General features: G+C 38.5%; 6 protein-coding genes across 6 annotated transcripts; 2 read left to right on the top strand and 4 right to left on the bottom strand.

Annotated features, from left to right (window-relative positions):
- Positions 1-633: 633 nt before the first annotated feature.
- Positions 634-1,640, top strand: BATDEDRAFT_29097 (exosome non-catalytic core subunit RRP40; the record flags this gene model as incomplete). The annotated part of the gene is made up of 3 exons (XM_006675558.1): positions 634-813; positions 991-1,292; positions 1,418-1,640. The coding sequence occupies 3 exons, from the start codon at positions 634-636 to the stop codon at positions 1,638-1,640; spliced, it is 705 nt and encodes a 234-aa protein (XP_006675621.1).
- Positions 1,641-1,652: 12 nt separating this feature from the next.
- On the bottom strand, positions 1,653-3,781 carry BATDEDRAFT_84504 (uncharacterized protein; the record flags this gene model as incomplete). The annotated part of the gene is made up of 8 exons (XM_006675869.1): positions 1,653-2,125; positions 2,226-2,381; positions 2,454-2,531; positions 2,654-2,818; positions 2,887-2,997; positions 3,077-3,227; positions 3,305-3,381; positions 3,617-3,781. 8 exons carry the CDS (start codon positions 3,779-3,781, stop codon positions 1,682-1,684), a joined length of 1,347 nt encoding a protein of 448 aa, XP_006675932.1. The 3' UTR covers positions 1,653-1,681.
- A 678-nt stretch (positions 3,782-4,459) lies between these two features.
- Positions 4,460-10,024, top strand: BATDEDRAFT_85615 (uncharacterized protein; the record flags this gene model as incomplete). Its single annotated transcript, XM_006676158.1, has 4 exons — positions 4,460-4,708; positions 4,834-6,200; positions 6,271-9,696; positions 9,826-10,024. 4 exons carry the CDS (start codon positions 4,460-4,462, stop codon positions 10,022-10,024), a joined length of 5,241 nt encoding a protein of 1,746 aa, XP_006676221.1.
- A 250-nt stretch (positions 10,025-10,274) lies between these two features.
- BATDEDRAFT_84503 (uncharacterized protein) lies at positions 10,275-14,603 on the bottom strand (the record flags this gene model as incomplete). Its single annotated transcript, XM_006675868.1, has 18 exons — positions 10,275-10,411; positions 10,499-10,731; positions 10,812-10,926; positions 10,992-11,123; positions 11,197-11,296; positions 11,376-11,426; positions 11,539-11,632; positions 11,718-11,852; positions 11,934-12,024; positions 12,088-12,420; positions 12,499-12,662; positions 12,755-12,930; positions 13,006-13,109; positions 13,175-13,319; positions 13,410-13,473; positions 13,541-13,686; positions 14,282-14,365; positions 14,445-14,603. 18 exons carry the CDS (start codon positions 14,601-14,603, stop codon positions 10,275-10,277), a joined length of 2,463 nt encoding a protein of 820 aa, XP_006675931.1.
- Positions 14,604-15,112: 509 nt separating this feature from the next.
- Positions 15,113-18,152, bottom strand: BATDEDRAFT_36345 (uncharacterized protein). Its single transcript, XM_006675771.1, has 8 exons — positions 18,133-18,152; positions 17,674-18,060; positions 16,863-16,995; positions 16,651-16,789; positions 15,869-16,568; positions 15,615-15,792; positions 15,403-15,544; positions 15,113-15,321 (listed from the first exon to the last, which is right to left on the bottom strand). The coding sequence occupies exons 1-8, from the start codon at positions 18,145-18,147 to the stop codon at positions 15,231-15,233; spliced, it is 1,785 nt and encodes a 594-aa protein (XP_006675834.1). The 5' UTR covers positions 18,148-18,152; the 3' UTR covers positions 15,113-15,230.
- A 947-nt stretch (positions 18,153-19,099) lies between these two features.
- Positions 19,100-20,734, bottom strand: BATDEDRAFT_32604 (uncharacterized protein). Its single transcript, XM_006675597.1, has 5 exons — positions 20,661-20,734; positions 20,471-20,563; positions 20,353-20,407; positions 19,831-20,283; positions 19,100-19,721 (listed from the first exon to the last, which is right to left on the bottom strand). The coding sequence occupies exons 1-5, from the start codon at positions 20,694-20,696 to the stop codon at positions 19,147-19,149; spliced, it is 1,212 nt and encodes a 403-aa protein (XP_006675660.1). The 5' UTR covers positions 20,697-20,734; the 3' UTR covers positions 19,100-19,146.
- Between the last annotated feature and the right edge of the window lie 811 nt (positions 20,735-21,545).

The raw sequence follows: 21,545 nt of genomic DNA, 5'->3' as shown, positions 1-21,545 counted from the left end.
AACCAAATGTTATGACATGAAAGCAGCAGTTGCATTCCAGAGACATGCAATCCGTTTTCTTGAGCTTTACAGATTCATTTTTGTTGTATTCTAATCCTAGATATGTTTGTGCTCCAGTTTGATTCTTGCTCCTCCTGCAGCGACTACCACCACATCTACAATACCTTTTTAAAGTTTGAGCAAGAGGCTTTAGAAGGGGCAAGCTTACGTTTGTTTGATTACTTTCTTGTGATGCTTTCGCAAATATTGGTAGATTGTTGATTTGGATGGCAGAATCATCCATGGATCGTGTTTCCTGTATCATGGCAACAATCTGACTTGCTGGCACAGCCAATTGGCTGAAGAATTCACTGCTTCACTTGACTGAGTATAGAGCATCACTTGTTTAGTCTAACAGTGGCTGCTTGCTGAGCTTACTGAGCTCGCTGAGCTTGGTGTTGATCTTGTTCTAGCACGATCTTGAGTGTTTCATCTATATAAAGTGTGTATGCAAACCTGAAATAATCGTGCAGTTTTACAAATGAATCACTTACGCTGTTGAAAGGTTACAACAGCAATCTGCTTTCAGAACATGGTGAAGTTGAGTTGAAATATAAATATTTTCGTTCCTTGTCTTTAATTTAATCAACTTTGATGCCGACGTTTGTGCTTCCTGGTGATATCGTTGTTCCATCCGATGTCATAGATGTAGCTAGTCCATTGAGACTAGGTCCTGGACTATCACAAAAGCAGGACACTATAGTGGCAATCAAGTCGGGCTTTGTTACAGAAGCGTCAGGCAACCGATTATGGCTGACCGCCTCACAAAAAAAGGTGAGTGCATTTTTAAACCAAGTCAATGCAGTAATCGATTTCAAACTGAGTCGAGAATATTCCAATTCAAACCTTCCTTTATCATGAACCAAAACTGTTTGTCTAATTGGATGATGCAACTTGTTAATTCGAAACAACTGATCACCATTTTGAATCTATGCATTTGGCTGTAAACAGTATATTCCAGCACTTGGTGAGCCAGTACTAGCAGTTGTATCATCAAAGCATATGGAGAGTTACCGAGTAGATATTGGTGGCCCACACCCCGCTGCACTTCCTGTACTTGCCTTTGAAGGAGCAACCAAGCGTAACAAACCCAATCTAGAAGTCGGTGCATTGGTATATGCCCGTGTCTCGCTTGCAAATAAAGATATGGAGCCAGAGATCGAATGCATCAATCCTTCCTCTGGAAAAGCTGATGGATTTGGAGAACTCAATGATGGGTTCATGATCAAGTGCTCTCTTGGAATGTGTAGAAGGTTTGTCAATTGAATCACAACTCGAAAAACTCGTATTTTTAGTAGGTTGATACTAATGCATGATCGGTCAATGTACTAATTCATGTATATCTGCGTTTTTGGAAATTTGGACACGATGAATCTAGTTTGATGGCTAAAAATAATACAATTCTTGCTCAAATATCGAGCTTGTTTCCATTTGAAACAGCAATTGGTATGAATGGACGGGTATGGATCAATGCAGAAACACCTAAACAAATCATTATGATTGCCAATTTAATTCGAGCAGCAGATGGTGCAGCACCTTCCAAAGTTCTTTCCATGCTAAAAGCATTCAAAAAACAGTTGGATGCTATGGATGATGAATAAACTGTGCACTGATATTTTAATTTAAAAACTTCCAAAATGGTTTATTGCGTATGTTTGACAGTCTTGTTAGTTGAGTGCGAGGCTTTGATTGGCGACACCTCTGGTATGGTTTGGTGCACTGGTGATGGCAATGAGGACGAGCGTCCGTGCAGCCACGGAATTCCAAATCTCCAGATGGAGTATCCAACCAAAGACGATAAAAGGATTGTCCACAACACAATGATGCGTTTGGGCGTAGGTTTGGTAAACTCACCCTCGGAGAATTTGATAACAATAAGTAACTCGGTAATAATGCATATCGAAGTCACCCAGGCATGCATCCCAAATGTCTTGCAGTTGCGATCTGTCAAGTACTGATATGCTTCTCGTAGAGCGGGTAGACACATGAAAAAAAAGAACAGTAGACGACACAAATTGATGGGATGTGACACGGGAACCCAAAGCAGATACTTCAAGTAGAATGCGTTTAGCTCACATTGCAGCTCCTGATAGTCCAAGTTTGTTGTAGTTGAAACAAAGCAATTGGGATGAATAAAACGAGACATAGCTAAATCAGCATCACTAATAAAAATAATAACAACTTACAAGACACAGTATGCCAATAACTGCAATAAAGTTACGAAAGGATTTGGTCGAATGCCACTCAAACTTGACCCAGCTATACGGAGTAAACTGACCCATTGTTCGCGCAAGTTTCCCTCTAATAGTGGGGATTTCACCGATTCCTCGCCACGAGTAGTGCTATTTAAATTTTAAAAAGTTGAATGTTGATAGTGTCCAATCAACATTCTGATCAGGAGATCTAGTTCATACCTTGACTTCAAAATATTCGCAAGCTTTCATGCCAAAATAGGTTCCAATCCAGTTGGTAATCAGCACATCCAAAACCCACTACAAATAAACAAAATAGTATTAAATCTATTCTGACATCATCAAATATAAAGTACAATAAAATTGAAGTGGTGGCTTACAAAGAATCACTTCAAGAGGATGTGTCGATTAGCAAAACTTACATGATCCCACCAGCACTCAGCAAAGTTTGGTAGATGATGCTCAAGAGAGTACTCCATGACTTCAAACATAATGGACACGATCCAGCAAAGCCAGTAATCACGTAGTACCAAGGCTTTACAGAACCAGCCCATAGTATGTGCAATCACAAACACATCCATTTGATTCTAAAATAAAGGGTATTTACAGTTAGTCAACATAAATACTGCCTTCAAATCAAGTGCTTAAAACATACGTAGATAATCTCCCAAGTAATTGCACAGTCTTCAGCATAACTTTTTTCTGGTGGAGGAATGCCGAGTGACGAATCAAAGTAGTTAAAAAGTGCTCGTGCGTTCTCCTTGGTCTTTTACAAAAACTACGATTAGATACAGCCATCACAAGGAATATATCCAGCCATCAAGTGAATACAGATTGATCAATACCTGGAAGAGTAAAAAGAGCAAAGCAATCTGGTAACAAACACCGACTGCCAGCACCAACTTCCAGAATGCAGGATGAGGTCGAATGAATGGTCCGTCATTGAACTGGAATAGTCCAACAAGACAAACAGCAAATGCTCCTGCAGCAAGTCCTCTACATATATGGATTGAAATGAATGAGGTTTGACATCAAGTATCTTTTGGCAGTATCCGTTAAAAGTCAATTTATACCTTTTAGTATTTAGAGTAGAATCAGCAGAGGGATTGATGATGCCATAGTATATAACCAATGCACAAAATATAGTGACCTACAAGTTTAAAATAAATCAGCATTGTTATTTTACCTAAAATAATGGCAGGAGTTGGTCAATGAGTATCAGCTAAAATTGAGAATCAGGCCGAACAATCCTAGCTAGAGAATGGTGGTAGTTGAACACCACACCCGTTATATTATGCCGTGTTGAACAACAAGATCATTGAATAGCAGACTGGCTAACCAATATGGCAATTGAAAAGAGTGATATTCCATACAGTTTAACATACAGAAGCCTTTGTAGCTAGAGAAACCACTCTATCGGCAGTGCTGACAAAAAAAGGAGCCATTGATTTTTGATCGACGGTAGTAATAGAAAGAGACGGTTTGTCCGGACTGTGAGAACCACCCATGGTGGAAGAAGCTCTTTTCCTGACACTGGCAACAGAGGACATGCTAATGCAGGCGATTGTGAGTTCTAACAAAAGGAAAAATATATTTTTGAATTTCTAGACTCGACTTTGAACACAAATGTTGGTGCTGTTTTGTTTCGTTTATTCACCAGCTATACAACTGTATTCATGAAAATGGAAACTAAAAGGGTTTCAATCACATCATAAACAGTTCATCTCATGGCATGATGGGTGCCAATTTACTAGGCAGCATTGTGTGTTCTGAGCTTATTAAAGCTGGCTGGTCTTTTTTCCTAGTGATTGACATGAAAACAAGTTGCAATCTTTGTTTTGTTGAACCAGAGCATATCTGATATGTTAAGATATGACAAAAAGGGTTCGATTGCTAATGTTATCAACCAAGCACAATGTCTGGATTGTAGCAAATCTGGTGATCGTACAATGTATGACTAACAAAAGTGAAGAATCGGCTCAAAACTATAATTTGATTTTGCAATTACTATTAAAGCGCTCAGCAGTGGTCCGATTTCTAATAGGAAAGAGCAACAAGCATTCAACCATCGTTTATCCCAAATCTAAATAAAGTCGAGATAAATACAAGTATTCTGTTTTACGTGTGAATGCAGCTGTAAATGGCCAGTCAAGACTTTTGATTCTATCAACACTCATGACAGCATCAATAGTAGTACTTTTCCAACAAAATCCATCCTCTCCAATCTAATGCTTGAAGAAAATATTAAACCATATCAGATCCGAGTATATGAAGAGGCAATCCACCACAATGTAATTGCCTTTATGGATTCAAATGACTACAAAACTCTGGTTTCTATCATGCTGATTGATGCAATTACCGAGAAACTACCACTTGTACATGTTCAGCCTTCTCAACAAACCTATTCCACCAGTGAAAACAACTTGGCTGTTTCGACCTATCACATCCAGAACTCAGAAACCTTGAACTCTCGCAAGGTAATGGTGATTCAAGTATTCCAGTGGGTCCATTTTTAATTGGGCTTACCATTGTGTTCAAATTTAAAAGCACTTGCTGGCTTGTGTAGTATGCTTATTACGATACTAACCTAGATTGAATTCAGACTATTGTATGTGTTGGAACCAAAGGAGCTGTCAAGGAAAAGGCAAATGAAATCCATCAGTATACCGATCTAGTAGTCAGGGGTTATTCTGGGGAGGAAAGCAGTTCTATATCACATCTTGATTACAATCACTGGCAAAAAGAGTTTTCAAACAGCCAAGTTCTGGTCATGCCACAACAGCTATTCGTCAATTTATTGACTCGAAAATATCTCGATCTTTCCAAGCATATATGCTTGATTATATTCGATGAATGCCACCATTCTCGTAATGCACAGGAGCATCAGGCTATTATGAACGGATTTTATTGCCATATCCCAGTCCGTTCTCCACGACCCAAGATCTTTGTGGTTTCTTCCATACCTATCCACTCTATATCTATGAATTTGAAAGATCTGGAGAAAAATTTGAAAGATTTAATGGTAATGTTTAGTTGTCAGACCGTAGTAGTCCCAGATAGACGTCAAGACAATATTCAGCCCAGAAACACAGATGTCACAGTGCTTGAATATGATTCAACCACCAATGATTTCAATAGCCTTTTTACTTTTCATTCAACTGATTCTCATGATAGAAAAGAACTGCAAAGCTATTTTTGCAAGCTCCCACAGGCGAGAGATGGTGGCAATGCATTTTCAGATGAATCGTACACTGTTTCTACACAACAGCTCGATGACGAAATAGCAGCAGCTCAGCATTTCATTCAACTACAACATGATACGGTATCCATAGATTCAAAGCGCTTGATAGTCACTGAAAAACAATTAAAAAGGATCCGAGCAACTTTTTCAGAATTGGGTGTGTGGTGCACGATCAAGTTGGTCAAAGAGATCCTTGGTGTTACACACGCAGCTGCTTCAAAAAAACGAAAGGCAGTGCATCTTGACGATACTTTTACCGACACTGATTGGCAATCAAGTTTAAAATCCAGCAGCACCAATTCTTTGCCCAGTCAGAATGATTACACGTCTATATCTGAGATTCCCACTGCTGATATCAGCATCAAAGTGCATACACTCCTTAAAACACTTGCAAAAAATCATAATCAATCCACTGACACTATCAATTTTGGTAAACAACCCTTTCAATCTTTGGTCTATGTGCATGATGATCAAACTGCAGAAAAACTATGCAATCTCATCCAATGTAGTGCTTTTCAAAAGTATCCGTTTATTAGATGTGGATTTATTAATGGGTCAACTATTCACATGATGAACACTGAATCACCCAGCTATTCTGTTTCGCACTCTGTGGTAGACCATGCTTTTGAAAAAGGCACTAATTCTACTCAAAACACTCTTCAGAGATTCAAATCTCGAGAATTGAATGTGCTTGTTGTTTCGAATTTTGGACAAAACAGGTGTCATTTGTAAGTGATGTTGCTGATTATTTATACATTTACGTGTTGATATGTCTGCTAATAGTTTTATTGTCACTAGACCAAAGTGTGGGCTGGTTATTTTATTCGATTGGCCACGCAAGCAGCTCTGTTATGAGAGATTGAAGGGATATACTGGAGGCGTACCTGGTTCACAGTTTATTGTAATGGTAGCAAAAGGACACTCAAAACTGAAAAAAGCAATTGCTAAAGCAGAGTCAATTGCTTCCTTTTCTTGCTCGGTGGTTCAAAAGCTATATCGATTCAAAAAAAGCAGTCATCAAGAAGATTTGCAAAACGACATGGTACCATTTTTAACACTTGTGAAAACAACACACGTAGATGACTTGGTTGGACCACTATTGTTTGGTAAACGCAAAAGTGTATTTCGTACTCGCAAAGGCACGATTTTAGCTCGGGCCGATGCAAAGAGAGTTTTAGATTTTTACCTTGTTTCTAAATCAAACTCGGAACAGTTGGATTGGCCAACATCTATATACCAAACCGTTAAAAATGGATACAAGTCTATATCAAATTACATGCCATGGGACGAGTATCTGCTAAAAATCTCGCAACAGTATCTTGAAAAAGTCTATGCTACATCTGAATCTGATCCCAAGCATGAAAACTCTACCATTATACATGGTGCTGGTATCAATGCTGATGGTTTGTTGTATAGTGGATCGACTAGATTTGATATAGATTTATCAGATTCAGAAATGGTAGCAAAGATGTGCCCAAAGGAGCCAAATATTGGATATATATGCGTAGTGAAGATTCCACAATGGCTCACTCTCAAAATTGATACAATTATTGGAATGTGGCAGCTTACTGAAAAACTTGCTTGTGAAGACTCTGCTCTCGAGGCATGCCGAGTTTTGTATAACATGGGGGAATTGGACGAACGCTTACAGCCTCGGACGCCTGTTAAAAGCCTCTCTAAATCTACAATCGACGCTACAAAAACCGTGCATTCCAATATTGTTTTGCCAGATAGTCATTCAAATCAACTTCCACAAAACCATACCAACCATGAGACTGGCCATCATCGCTCTATTCCACACTCATTTAGCAACTTTTCGTCCAAGTTGGGTACAACTAATAAAACAGAAACGCATTCAAGATTTGTCACGGTCATTGACATAAATACCACTCACTCTAATGCATCTTTAGTATTGCAGTCTGCTGCCGCTTTGTTAACCGACAGTTCATCTGATCAGCTCCAGACCGACTCTACACTGGCGCTGCTCACAACTGGCGCACTTCCTGGTAATGCGTTGTGCGCTACAGAATTATGGTGTGATCTTTCTTTTTCGTATACACCCGTCGATATCCATCCATGGAGTAAATCTGGCAAAGTGACTACTGCAACTGAGACAAAGTTTTCTGCTCAAGAATATGAGCAGATTCTTCGATTTCAGCATCAGTTTTGGAATCTAGTGCTTCAAAATCATGATCGTTGTAACTGTGTATTTGACGAGTCTTTGAGTGCATCTACAAGTAAAAAAAACGACTGTTCTAACAATGATTCAAATTCGAATCTTTATTATGAAGTGGTTCCCATGTACCGGCAATCTGGTTGTGATTGGGCCATTAATTGGGATTTGGTAGAATTGGTCAACTCTAGACGCGAGGTTAGCTTCTCTGAATGGGTATCATTGTGCACTACCGTTCTTGAACCCCATTCCTTGATTACTGTTCAAAATGTGATTGATTCTGGAATTACTCCACCAAACGCTTGCTTTCCTAGCCATCAGAGTCTATATCGTATTTTTTCTGATCCTCGCTATGATCACAGTTCTTTGCGGAAATTGGTCAATGAAATATCCCCATTGCATAATTTACCAGGAAAGTACTCTACTTGTTTTTCAGCACCTATTGTTGATTTAACCAAAGATATTATAGTATATACTCCTCATAACAATATCAAGTATCAGATTAAATGCTGGAGTGAAAATTGCAATGCCTATTCTGAGCTCACTATTGGAAAAGGCAAGGGCCAACACATTACAACTTATCAGGCTATTGCTTCATCTCAAGGCTATACTGTCGATCATCCAAATGCCAATTTACTTAAATGTGTACGTATTCCTCATATCAAGGACTACAGACGCTCATGTCAAGCCACCAAAAACAAACATAATTGTGTAGATGATAATCAGAACCTAGACAATCTTCCTCAACTGGTTCCAGATGCATTTCGCGTATCACCGATTTCGGCGAAACTTACTATGGTAGCTCATTATTTGCCTTCCATTCTTTATTCACTTCATACGGCGTGTCTTGCGGCCGAGTTTGATCAAAAGTATGGTTTATACCCAAAGCAAATTCCACTATCTACTCTCATGTCTGCATTTACAACCCCAGCTGCAAATAGTATAACTAACTATGAAAGACTCGAGACTTTGGGGGACAAGGTATTAAAATTCGGAGTCGCTCATTATTTACACAGTTCATACCAGTCGTATGAAGTCGGTCAGCTTTCCACGATACTATCAGGCCTTGTTTCAAACAAGAATCTTTTTGAAATTGCTCAACAACACAGTTTGACTGGCATGCTGAATACAGCGCCATTTCAATCCAATTCCTGGACCCCACCATCTTTTTGTTTCGAAACAAGGATATTCGTAGCACCTACCGCATCTGTTGATTGTTTAGACAATCGTGTATTTTGTGGAAAAAAGCAGTCGGACTTTATCGAAGCCCTTTTAGGTGCATATTTTCTTGAATGTGGGGTTGAGGCAGCTTTGCATCTGATGCGCACTTTTAGACTGATAAATGAGATACCGCCGCATTGTTTTAGACACGGCGACACTAATAAGTTGCACGATCATCAAATATCGTCTATGCAAAACCCCATTCTCAGTAGATTGGATCAAGAAACCGTTGACCATGTTCAACAGAAATTGTCATACAACTTTCATAATCCGGAACTGCTACTTATTGCCCTCATGACTCCATTTTATTTTGTCAAGAGCAAATTTGAACGACTTGAATTCTTGGGCGACGCAATCATGGACATTTTGGTTGCACGATATTTTTATCGACATTATAAACATGCAGACCCATGCTCACTTTCAAAAATGATTCAAGCGACGGTATGCAAGCCTGCGTTTTGCAAAATACTAGTATCATTAAAACTACACGAGCACCTTTTGCAATCTAGTCAACTATCTCAGCACTCCAAGGAAGCTATTGTGCTTTATGCTAATTATATTCAAAATAGTCATTCTCAACATGCATTTAAACAGGCAGATAAAGCAATTGATGGACCAAAAGTACTCTGTGATGTGTTTGAGGTGATTGTTGCAGCAATATTTATTGATACTGGATACAATCTGGAAAGAACCCGGTTGGTGATTTTCCCGTATGTACACAGCTTCATTCAAAGCAATATTAATCTTGAGACTATTACTGAGCCACCTATTCGGCAACTGTTTGCTTTTGTGCAATCTCAGGGATTTTCATCGGAAAAACTAGAGTTAAGGTACGTAATAGTTTAATATGACTGTACATCTGCTTGTTTTAAGCTTATTGTTAATATTCGCGGTCATCTCGGGGTTTACTGTTGGATTTGGGGGGTTTACTAAATAATGATTAAACTGTTGGAGTTTAGTGACGAAAGCAATGCCGATGGATTTCACAAGGCGTCGGTAGTATTTTATGGAACAGTTCTTGCTACTTCCCAAGCTACGACTTTGAAGCTAGCCAAGCAACACGCATCTATAAAAGCTCTAAATGTTTTGAAGCATACCAAAAAAGCAACTTTGAAAGATATGGTCAATTTAAACTCTTGCAAACAGTCAACTTTATGATGTGTCTAAAATCAGGTGGATTCCAATTGGTCAAGCAGATTCGTTTTGCTACATTCATAAACAGCACTTGCATTTGGCGCATTGCAATGTATACTTTGTTTGATAACATGCATCTTGATGGTTTAATAAATGAAATCAAGACTTGAACTTTTGCTGCATTGATTCGAGATTGTAGACGGATTCAATACTTTAACTCCTAGTCTACTGTTTTTTATTAGCTAGATATTCGTGGTTGGAATTGTTCTAACGACTACATGAGCGATTTGTTAAGCCCGCTCTTGGAATGAATAACATCAGACGCAATGCCTGCCAATGTCTTCATGACTGCAAGTTCCAAATTCTGTGATGCAGTGTTTTTGGCAGTTTTGCGTAGCAGCATTTCTAAATCTATAGGATCAAAGCAAAACCAATGACAGCAGAAACGTGTTAATATACTACACTGTAGCTCAAGCTAGTTTAAATTACAAAAAATACCAGAAAGTAGTTTCGCGATAGGATCTAAAAGCACGGGAAACGCAAATCCCAGAGTGACAAGACTGGGCATGATTTCTGTAAGTCCGAAAAACGTGCTAGCATAGTCAGAAGTAGATTGGCCGGTGCTCAAACCCCCTTTAGTACTGCTAACAGCGCTTGTTTCTGCTAGTCTGTACAATGGCAGCGACCATTTAATGATAGCAGGCAAAACTAGATCCTTGGCAATTATCAAACTAAAATTGGGTAATTAAACAATTAAAAACTTCAGGTCGATCGTTCAAGCTAAACAGTGTACACAAATGTTTTGATGTACCTCTTCTCAAGTGGATACTTTGCAAACAGATGTGAGGCAAGAATGATAGTAAATACAAATCGATCATGTGTAATTGGCTCTATCAGCAGATCAGGTATCAGATCTGTGACAACATCTATAGCATACAGCAGTAAATATCTGATATGTGTACAATTAAACCCCCATTTTTATAAAACTTACGTAACGATGGAATGTGCTCAACTGCTAATGGAATTAGTTTTGAATCGTACCCTTGAAAATGCACCAACCTAAGCGATCCAACTTGGTTAACAAATATCTGATGGATAAACAGACATAATTCTTGCACCGATTCTAAAAAGCATTATATCTTGTTAGTACTGAATGGTAGACAACTAAACATGATGGCGCTAATATCAAGCATTACCTTTCATTTCTGGACCAGAGTCACAAAGTTTCATCAGCGATTGAAAAATGATTGCATCTTTGGCCAGCAGTACAGAATTTTTTTGAGCCTCATTCAACACCTGTTAATAGCATCAGTGAAATTGGCTCGACAAATAGACTTTGAAATTTTTTATAACAACTGTGCTTGATACTACTGACCTTGGCTCGCTTGATCTTGGTTGAAAATAATAAAGCCGATATATTAACAAGCTAAAAATCAGATTCAGATGTATAGAGTTGCAAAAATAATCAGCCAACTATTTATAAGTCGTTTGAAAGCAACTACACTTTGCGTAAATCCCAAGTATCAATCATAGCATACATGCAAAAAAATTGGAAGTAAACCAACTGTCTGCACAAACACTATTCCAAATTTTAAAACTTCTTGGATATGGCTAGAGTTATCTTGTGCTTGGCTAGATTGCAATGGTTTCAATATCAAGTTAGTTGACAAATAAAAGCAAGCCACATAAAACCAATTGATGGACAATAAATACATACACGGTTGCGGATCTTTTCAGCAAATTTGGCATATCGTTCAACTTTGACATAGTTTTGGTAAAGGTCAGCTGTGGATGATATCTTAGCATTCGTAGCCAGGTTTGCTTGATCCAATAGTACAATGTTTTGGATCCCCTAATAGAACAGTTGAATTAGTAGCAATACAATAAAAATTGGAATATATATTGTATAGAATGGCAAAAGCATATGCCATACCCTTTTTGCAACACATGAACCAAAAGCAAAAGCAAGGTATCGAAAAGCGGAAACACTTGACGCGCATGTTTACGATATAGCATCTTAAGAACTAAACATTACAGCTGGATTAGCGCACATTCATTGCTACAAGCATATAAAGAAATTGGCATACTTTTGATCACGTTTTCTTCTTGCTTGGATACATCAGTAATAATTGATCTCAACAGAAATCCGTCTGGAACCAAGATGAGCTTATCAAAAGTTTCGTATGTGACGTTTCCTAAAGGAGATTGTATCTGAGCATGAATTGATGAATCTATCAGATCAAACGGCGTAGCATATATTTGGGTGTCTAAATAAATCGTTGGGTCGTAGTATTCTGGGCATTGGGCAAAAATCAGCGCAACAAGTTGAGCATAAAGAGGTGATGCATTGACGTGCTCTTCGGCAAAATCCAAAATAGGTCTGAGATGAAGATTATCGACAAACTCATCGGTGTATGTGTCTATATTGTATTGATGTACGGGCTAAAATCAGTATGGTGAAACTATAACTGGTTATTGAATCATACATTGAAACTTACTGAAACTATCCATTTCTTTGGAGTACCATTGATGACGATGATAAAAGATACAAAAGCAAAGAAGCGATTGCTCTGCTACATGTGAACTTGTGCTATTAAGAGTATGTAAAATATGGCTTGTTTCGATTGGAAGCTTGCTAAATGGACCTGTTGAATCAAATGAGCTAGGTAAAATACAAGCGGATATCAGCAGTTGAAGGCATGATATAGCAGCACACTGCCATGCTCAAAATCGTTTTTAAAACACGCGATATACCTCTCGCAATACAGTTTTAGTAGACTAGGAAGCAGTGATCCTTGCGTGCCATCTTGAGCCTGATGAATAAGCAAATAAATGGCCCGCTGAAGATTTGTTCCAGTACTGTGAAAAATCTTGGCTTTCAGCATATTGTATGTGAGACTAATGGATAGATCTTCGATACCAATAACTACCTAATTAATATTTAAAAGCAGTTAAAATGAAAAAATAAACCAACTTCAAAAGGTGATCAGAAACAGATATAATACATTTGTTTTCTTGTTCACAAGCGCCAAAGCAGTTTCAGCGAGTTTTTGCTTGGTAAACACTTCCTCCAAAAAAAACTTGCAAAGTAAAGAATAACTTTCATTTCCTGTAAATAAAAGAATAGTTAGATACAATTACTATACATTAATTTTTGCAAAAACAGTTGCTTACGGATGGGACATGGCATTCCAAGTGTGCCAGCCAAAAGTTTCTTGATTTCAGCAGGCTGATCTGTATAGAAATACACTCCAATGATATGGGAAAACTCTGAATGGTCGCTTTTCAGAATTGTATGAAGAGCATTTTTGAATTTATCCTGCGTTTAAAATACAGTTTAAACAAATAATTGAAATTCCGATTAAAAACCACTGCAATTGTGGAAATTGATACAAAGCCATATCGTTACCTTGCATAGGATGAAAGCTTGGTCCGCCACAAGAATAAGGAAAGTGGTAAAGAACTGATTAACACTGATAAACCATTGCATACGTATCAGTGTTTTGGTATAAAAGCATAAAAGAGATGATGAGAATATACCTAAATCCACTAGATTTCTGTCCAATTGATAAACAACACTCGATCTCTGAAATATCAAGCTGAATTCCCCATGCAGCCTCAATTGTGCAATATGCTCTAAGAATAAGAGCAGAATTCGTTATTGCCGATTCTTGGAGTTTGGGCAGCTGGTAAACATATAGAGTTGTCAGAAAAAGTATTTTTAAAGAGTCGTAAGTAGCATTGGCTATAATACGTTACCAATCCATTTAAAAACAAAGTGCGTAGTTTGTTTAAAAGTGACACGGAGTATCGAGCATCGTTTTTGATCCATGCAGGATATTGCGAAACCAGATTTAAATGTGTGATCTAAGTGTCGATTTCAAGCAATACCAAATGATCCACAATTAAAACATTTTATATCCAATGCATACACGATAAGCAATAGTGAATAGTCCTACCAAATCCAAGCCATGATCGTGTATCAATCTCAATACTGTATCAAGATACATCTGTTTCCTTTCAAGCACCGTACAAATTCGTTGTGCATCACCTTTTTTTACAGCTAGGTTTGCTATGTATATACTAAATATTGAGCGAATTGTAAGAGTTTTAATCTCAAATTTGCAACAGATCTGCAATACCAGTATCAACGTACATTACATACGGACGCAGCCAATTGTTTTGTATCTCACATAAAATGATGGCATGAATAAGCTAAGGTAGAGTGTATTTTAAATGTAAGCCTTGATTTTAGATTACAAACCAACAAAATGCGTATACCTGTTCGAAATTGCCATCGATTGCATTAGAAACTGAAGAAACGAGCGATAAATGTTCTGGTGCCAACATTAACGGAACGAGAATCTACCCAATCAAGTAAAGTTCAATTGAAACTCTAAAAGCCAACATGGTCTCTATCCAAATAAACCATTACAAGCCAAACCTGTATATCTTGATTTAGCGATTGAATGGCCCAGACGAATAGCCAGACAATATACTTGCATTTCAGTCCAGCTACATCTTCGCCTAGAACCGATACGTTCTTGAATTCCTTGTTATTCGAAATAGATAATGCGTCTGCTATGACTACTGTCCAGATCATCCTAATTTATTCACAAGTCCGTTGGGAATGAATGACTAAGCCAACAAGCATCAATGCTGATAGAAACTCACATGAGATTCTTGTGGAGAGTTGAACCAGCAGCTGCCTTATTAATGAGTACCTCCTTATCGAGTTTAGAATGTAAATGCTGCACCAATGCATCCGAATGAATATGAATGAACTGCAAAAACTAGCATTTAAATCCATCCAGTAATCAGTTCATGTTTTTGATAGATCGCTCTAGCAGTGTTTTGAATATCTAGTCTATACATCACACTATCCAGTATAGCAGTGCTTGCTATGGGTAAAGGTAGATTCTACTGTAGTTACCTCAAAATATTCCAGATCCATCAATGGATCCATTTTATAGGTTTTTAGTAACAGGCAAAAACCTGCAGAATTATTCAGACATTCGAGTAACGCTCGTGATAATCTTGTTTTTTAGCAACTGAATGACAGCACATTAACCTCGACTTGGCTGACAAACATAAAGAATAGAAAAACATGCACTTGGTGACTAGATAAGCTTTATTTCATTCCAACCATTATCAAAAAAAAGTGCAAGAAAAAGCAGATTGGAGGGGGTCAATAAACTATGAGTAAATGAATAATAAGTCGCAGTGACTTTTAAAACTGAATCAATGCTTGGGGATAGACCTCTGCAATCTTGTGGTACAAATCTGGCTTGGTGCGTGCAAGCGCAGAGGGATCCTCGGCACTAATTGAATGGGTTTAATCAAAATGTAAAAAAGAATTGTAAATAGCTAATCAAAAACAGAAAATTCGCAGAAATACTTACAGGCACACAAACGTGGTTGCTACTCCAGAATCAATGACGCTAGAGAGAACAGAGAATTCAACAATTCCGATAAAGAACGACACGAAAACAATGACAATGTAGTTGGCTGTGTAGTGAGGAATTGTGGGTGAAAGTTGAATATCTAAAACATGACAAAATAAAAGGTTAAAGACTGACTTGTAGCAGCATAGTAACAAAGCAACAAAACTCACAAGTAAAACCAACAACACCAGTCACTAGACCAACAAAGAATGCACCAACGTTAAGAACGTTTCCAATAAGATCGTCATTAATAATAGCATCAATACCACGCGATTTGATCAATTCCCACGTGTCCTTGGCTGCAGTGCAGTAATCTTTGCCGTAGATTGCAACTTGAGTAAATGCATACTATATAGCAAAAAATGTTTATAAGTATATAGTCACATGTAGATTAAATTTAAACTGTCGACTGTTTACAACATACCTTGTTGAAATACTCGGCCATTCCCTGAATGCAAGAAAGAAGACACTGGATACAGCACAAAATAATCGCAATAGCAGGGTTGTCATTGTTTTCACTGGCCATACGAACAATGGCACGAAGGGTTTGGATAATAGCAACCAACAGAGAACCATAGCAATTGGGGCCAAAACTAGTTGTGAGAGCACGTTTAGCTGCAGCTGCAGTAGGATTCTTGATATTGACAGTAACATTTCCCTGACTATCAGCAACACCCATGAAATAGTAGGTGGCAAAAAGACCAGAAATGGTAATATGCACGGTGTTTTGAATGACTTGGTTGGTCCAGTAAAACACAAACAGCGAGAAAACCATCATGAAATAAGAGAGACCAGGCGAAGTTTTTTCGGCATTGAGGAAATTGGTGATTCCAACAAGACCAACAACCCACAGAACAGAAAATGCAGCAGAGAAAATCACACCAAAGATACCGACAATCAAAGTTGCAGGATACTTTGCGGTGATCTTGGTGACAGTCTTGAGCATAAGTTTGGCAAATGGAATACGGTGTCTCCATGAATAAAACATCCAGGCAAAAAGAGCCGCAAAGACAACATATAGAACAGCAGGAATATACATCCTAAAATAGGCAAACACTACAGCTAAAGCCAAGGTGAACATGATGCTAAGAATTCCCGAGGCATAAATCATCTTTCCAGCAAATCTATATTCAACCATCAACTCGAATAAATATGGGAATACATCATGTTACAAGAGTCACCACAATAAAAGCATGTCCTATTTACCGTTGCATAAGCAAGAAATACGCAAGTGAGAGCACAAGGCCGACAGCAACATTAGAAACAAGGATACCGCCAATATCTGCAGCCGGAATATATATTTCAATCGGCGTAGCAGTTCTATTAGAACTGGTGTTTCCAGTAGCTAAATTTCGACACATGTTAAATGCAAGTCGTTCAAATATAGTGCAGCAATTTTCTAAACAATGTATACTTACTAGCACGATTGCGTACATTCGAAGTGGATACACCACTACTAGTGTTTTTCAAGTCCAATTTAGTAACACCAAATGCAGATACAGCAATAAACCCGGCAAGACATATTAAAAAGGCAATAGTTGCCCATACGTCCTAGAAAGAGAAAAATGAGTTAGACCCATGGAAACAAATTATTTCAATACTGACTGGACTACGGCCATGTTCACGTAGAATGAAGCACTAAACAAGAAAGTCAAAGTGTATTGTATGCTTTGAACTTTTTGAGTTGAGTCTTTTTCATCCATGCTTTTTTATAAACAACCAAATGAATATTCAGAAATTAGGTGATTGGCATGGAGACGACAGCTGCACTTTTGAAATGTGCAATCTTTTTCCTAAACTAGAACGCGGACGTATCCGAGATTTTAGGATACAAGAGTTTGTACAAAGGTTGATTGGCATCATTATCAGCCGTACAATGTATGATGCCAAAGTGAAGAAAGGGAGGTTCAAACCTATAGTTTGATTTTGTACAATGGATGTTGCTTCAAAGGATGGAGATTGTCTATTGAAAAAGCAATCAATATGTAGTAGGAAAGCATGGCAAATGCTTAACGATTGGCTACTCCAAAGTAAAAGAGGCTGCAAGATAATACAGATTCCATTTACGTGAATACGGCCTTTGATAAAATTGAGGCGTTGGTAGGGAGCATCCAACACAGCCCTTCAAGGGCAAATAGATTCAATAATTACAGCAGAAATACAGTGTAGTTTCTGCATGGAAGCAGAAAATCATCCAGTCGCCAATGTTCAGAATGAAGTCAAGCTTACTTTGTATGGGGAATCTTTACGAAAACGACCATCCTTTTTGGGAACCAGGCCGTCGGTGGAAGCTATACCAGAAGAAGAATAGTTTTGCTGAGTTGCTCCATATTGCTGAGACTGCTGGTAAGGTTGAGAAGGAGGCGGCATGTTGGGCTGTTGGTAAGAGGCCTGCTGGTTATAGGTGGGCTGTTGGTACTGGGGAGGCTGCGGTGGTTGAGGATATGAGGGTTGCTGTCCATACTGTTGACCATACTGTTGGGCATATGGAGGCTGTTGCGGTTGAGGATATGAAGGTTGTTGGCCATACTGTTGAGCATATGGAGGCTGCGGTGGTTGAGGATATGAAGGCTGGCCACCTTGCTGCCCATATATAGGCTGATACTGTGGTTGAGGCTGATATTAGTAATAAGGTTAATAGATTGATCATGATACTAGATGGTGGCAAAACACAATGCCATGACTTACAGGATTATTGGACATTTCGATGCAACAACTAGTTGTCAATGCTCTGAATTGACTATTTCAATTGTAAATCATTTTTGATCGTGTTCGATCTTTTTGTCAACAAACTGCTTGGTTTCCAGTTCCCTAGACTTGACTTACGGCCGTATCCACGTAGGATGAAGCACTAAACAAGTGTCATGTGTAAACAATCAGTATCATGGAACGATAATTCACACCATATTACTGGACAAGATTGTTTTCTAGCCTCAAACTCTGCGGGTCTTTTGCTCATGTGTGATAAAAACTGAAATATGTACATTGGCCCATCTCACACCTGTTCAACTCTCCTTCCTTTCAAACCAAGTATTGACATGAAAACAATTGTATTCCCGATATTCTCTTGAAAACACAAGCGTGACTAGGATACAATGGGTTTGTACAGTTTTGCTGTGGGCATTGAAACAGTCGGACTCCAATACAATTGCGGTGAGAATCTGGTGATCACACAACGCACGATCAAGCCAAAAATGAAAAAGGGAGATTCAAAGCTAGTCTAACTCTGTGCATCACACATGGTGGATTGCTGTGTGTATTGAAGCAGTCAATATCCAAAAATCAACCGCTGTCTATTGCAAGAGGCAGTTCATTGCAAGACAAATGCAGACAGTTCATTCCACATGAGTGCAGCTATAAACTGTCTAGTTTCTTCTTATATTTATTAAGTAATGGGTCCAAAAATTCCTTGCCGCCCCAGTAGGGCGTCAAGAGCCGATTGGAATTAGTTTTCAATCAGCAATAATCCAAACTCAGTCGTAACTTCACAGTTATGGATAATGCTCCCGTGCAAGAATACCAATTCAAAGATTCGCGGGTGCTTGACTGTATTTATAGTGCATTCCAGCTCTGGCAGCAAAATTGGGACATAGTTATCGCGTATCAATTGTGGGATTAAAATTGGCCCACATCAGTAACAATTGGAAAGGTATTTGTGGTATAATCTGCATCCTTTATCTATTTCAATGCAGTATCAATAAACTACCAGGGATTCTCTTCAGTCGAGGTGTGGTTGGCATTCAAGGCCTTGATGCCTTGCTCTGTTTCAACCAGTTTACCCTCGTCCTCTTGAACACTTTTCTGTAAAGTTTTCTCCAATGGTTCCAGTTCCATGACCGACTCTTGTGTCTTGACCACTGCACTGACATCAGATACAGTTGCATTGAAAGTATCAGTCTGAGACTCGGATACCTTTCTGGGAAGAACTGGAAGGCGCTGATCTTGTGTATTTTGTTGTTTCTGCAAGGCTGTCTTGACAGCATATGATTCAGGAGCAGGATCAAGAACAATGGATGCTCCTAAATGTACTGTACTTTCTTCAGATCTGGTATCAGCCATCGTGAGTATAGGCTCAGTGTGCGATCCCGTCTCGGCATCTGTAGAAAGAGATTTGTCCAATGCCTTGTCTAGAGTGCTTTTTGTTTCCCTGATTATTTGCGCCGCCATCTCGGCACTTGTTTGAGGAAACTTGGTATTTCTATTTGCTAAAAGGCATTCTAACCGAGCCAAGGATGCTGCTAGAGCCTGTTGAGGTGTAGATAGTTTCCCAATAGGCGCTATATGACGTATTTATAATCATCAGTGATGAGTTCAAACAAGTACAAAGTGTCGAGTCAGTTGTTTGGATAGTACCAGTAGAATATGTCTAGATTAAATCATATTTACATTTGACTATTCCAATCTTGACAGATCCTGGAGTAGATTTGACTGCACTAACTGCCGCAGTTAATTTTCGACTATTGTCTACTTGCTCAGACAAATCCTCCTGTCCCAATTTGTTGACCTGAGACTGATCCGTCAGATTCGTACTAATAGGTGTACTTGGAGCGGTAATGGGAGCAGATGTCAGATGTGATAATTTTACAGGCAATTCCTTGATAAAAGATAGATCGTCCCTAACAACCCGAAGAATTTTATCTTCAACCACAGTGAGTTTGTCCTCACATTTTTCCATAATCTTGGCATCAATATGATCGACACAGGCCGTATATTTTGACATGATATCCTTCATCTGATTGGTGGCAATCTCTAGAATAGCATTCACCTCTCTCTCTCGTCCTTGTCCGCACGACTCTAGAAATCTGACTCGATTCAAAAGCGAGTCAATGGAACTTTTTACTATTTTATAATGGAAAGATTAGTCCAAGAGCATCACGTAAATAAATCTCAATACAAACGCAAAAGTACCATTCACCACTGCTAAAGTAGATCCTAAAGTTCTTTTTAGCCCGCTAAGCTTTACCTAGTTATTATATATTAGAATGCCATGTAATTCGCAATTAAACCATGGTACAATATGGCTCACATCGCGATATCTGTGTAAAACTGGCTCAAGCCCATGCAACTTGTCAATCTCTGCCGCCAGCGTATCTTGGTTAAAATACTTTGTAAACTTGTCCTAAAATTCTCAACAGGTTAGATCCAATAAAGTAGCTTGTTCTTGGATAGTTGTTGTAAGTATATGATTTTTGATAATATACTAAATATAGGCTCACAATCTGCTCATTGGGGATCTCAACCTCCATTGCCATTTGGTCTAAAAAATCCGATAGTTTTAGCTCACATCGCGTAGCTCCAAACGCTCTTTCCATGATACTATAATACCAATTGGCCATCGTACATGTGATTATTTCAAACAACATGGGTTTAAACAGGAGCTTTCAGAAATATAGGCTGTAAATATACACAATACCAACTTGCCTATAAAGGGATGCTTCTGATTCTTTCCACGCTATCCAACCAAGTTTGGTAGATATGGCAAAATGCATTGTGCTAGTCTCTGCTCCGACCGCCGTATCAGGAGCATCGGTCAAGGGAGTTTCTTGGTTAAAACCATTACGAGTATGTGTCGATAGCTGGGCCAAAGACTTTTCTTGAGACTCTCCAAACAGGAACGACATGTCTTGGATTAGATTCAAGAAAATAAAGTGTAATTTATAGCCGTATTCACGTAAAATGGAACACTTGTATTTATCTCGCAATGACTATTTACTCGAGAATATACCAGGTTAAACACTCTCTCCATCTTTCTACTAGAAATTGATTGCTTCTTCAACTGATATTTTCAACTTTTTGTGTTTGGAATTGCATGCCATACAAAACCATTACATTTTATGCAGGATTTAATCAGTGAACCTGTAACTCTATGAATAGGATTGCGTTTCAAAACATTCTACCAATATCATTATTTAAAAGGTTTTGAATATAGTGTTTGTCGCTCCCTTGATCAGGTTTCAAACACAACGACCATCATTCTATGAGATTGGCTGTTTATTACTTGGACTCTTGGTGTTGTATTTACGTGAATATGGTGGTAAACAGCTTGATTGTCCTGCAGTTTAACCATTTGGGGTAGCAAGGCATCTAGATATCTACAAATA

Source organism: Batrachochytrium dendrobatidis (assembly GCF_000203795.2).
Source record: "Batrachochytrium dendrobatidis JAM81 unplaced genomic scaffold BATDEscaffold_1, whole genome shotgun sequence".
Classification (NCBI taxonomy): domain Eukaryota; kingdom Fungi; phylum Chytridiomycota; class Chytridiomycetes; order Rhizophydiales; genus Batrachochytrium; species Batrachochytrium dendrobatidis.
This window is presented reverse-complemented; position numbering and strand designations above follow the sequence as displayed.

Coding starts and splice junctions, on each gene's coding strand:
- BATDEDRAFT_36345 (XM_006675771.1), bottom strand. Junction 15,793..15,868: donor TGGCCGAGTATTTCAACAAG/GTATGTTGTAAA, acceptor TTTGCTATATAG/TATGCATTTACTCAAGTTGC. Junction 15,322..15,402: donor GCAACCACGTTTGTGTGCCT/GTAAGTATTTCT, acceptor CCATTCAATTAG/TGCCGAGGATCCCTCTGCGC.
- BATDEDRAFT_32604 (XM_006675597.1), bottom strand. CDS start 20,696: ATGGCAATGGAGGTTGAGATCCCCAATGAGCAGATT. Junction 20,564..20,660: donor AGATCCCCAATGAGCAGATT/GTGAGCCTATAT, acceptor TGAGAATTTTAG/GACAAGTTTACAAAGTATTT. Junction 19,722..19,830: donor CAAGATTGGAATAGTCAAAT/GTAAATATGATT, acceptor TACGTCATATAG/CGCCTATTGGGAAACTATCT.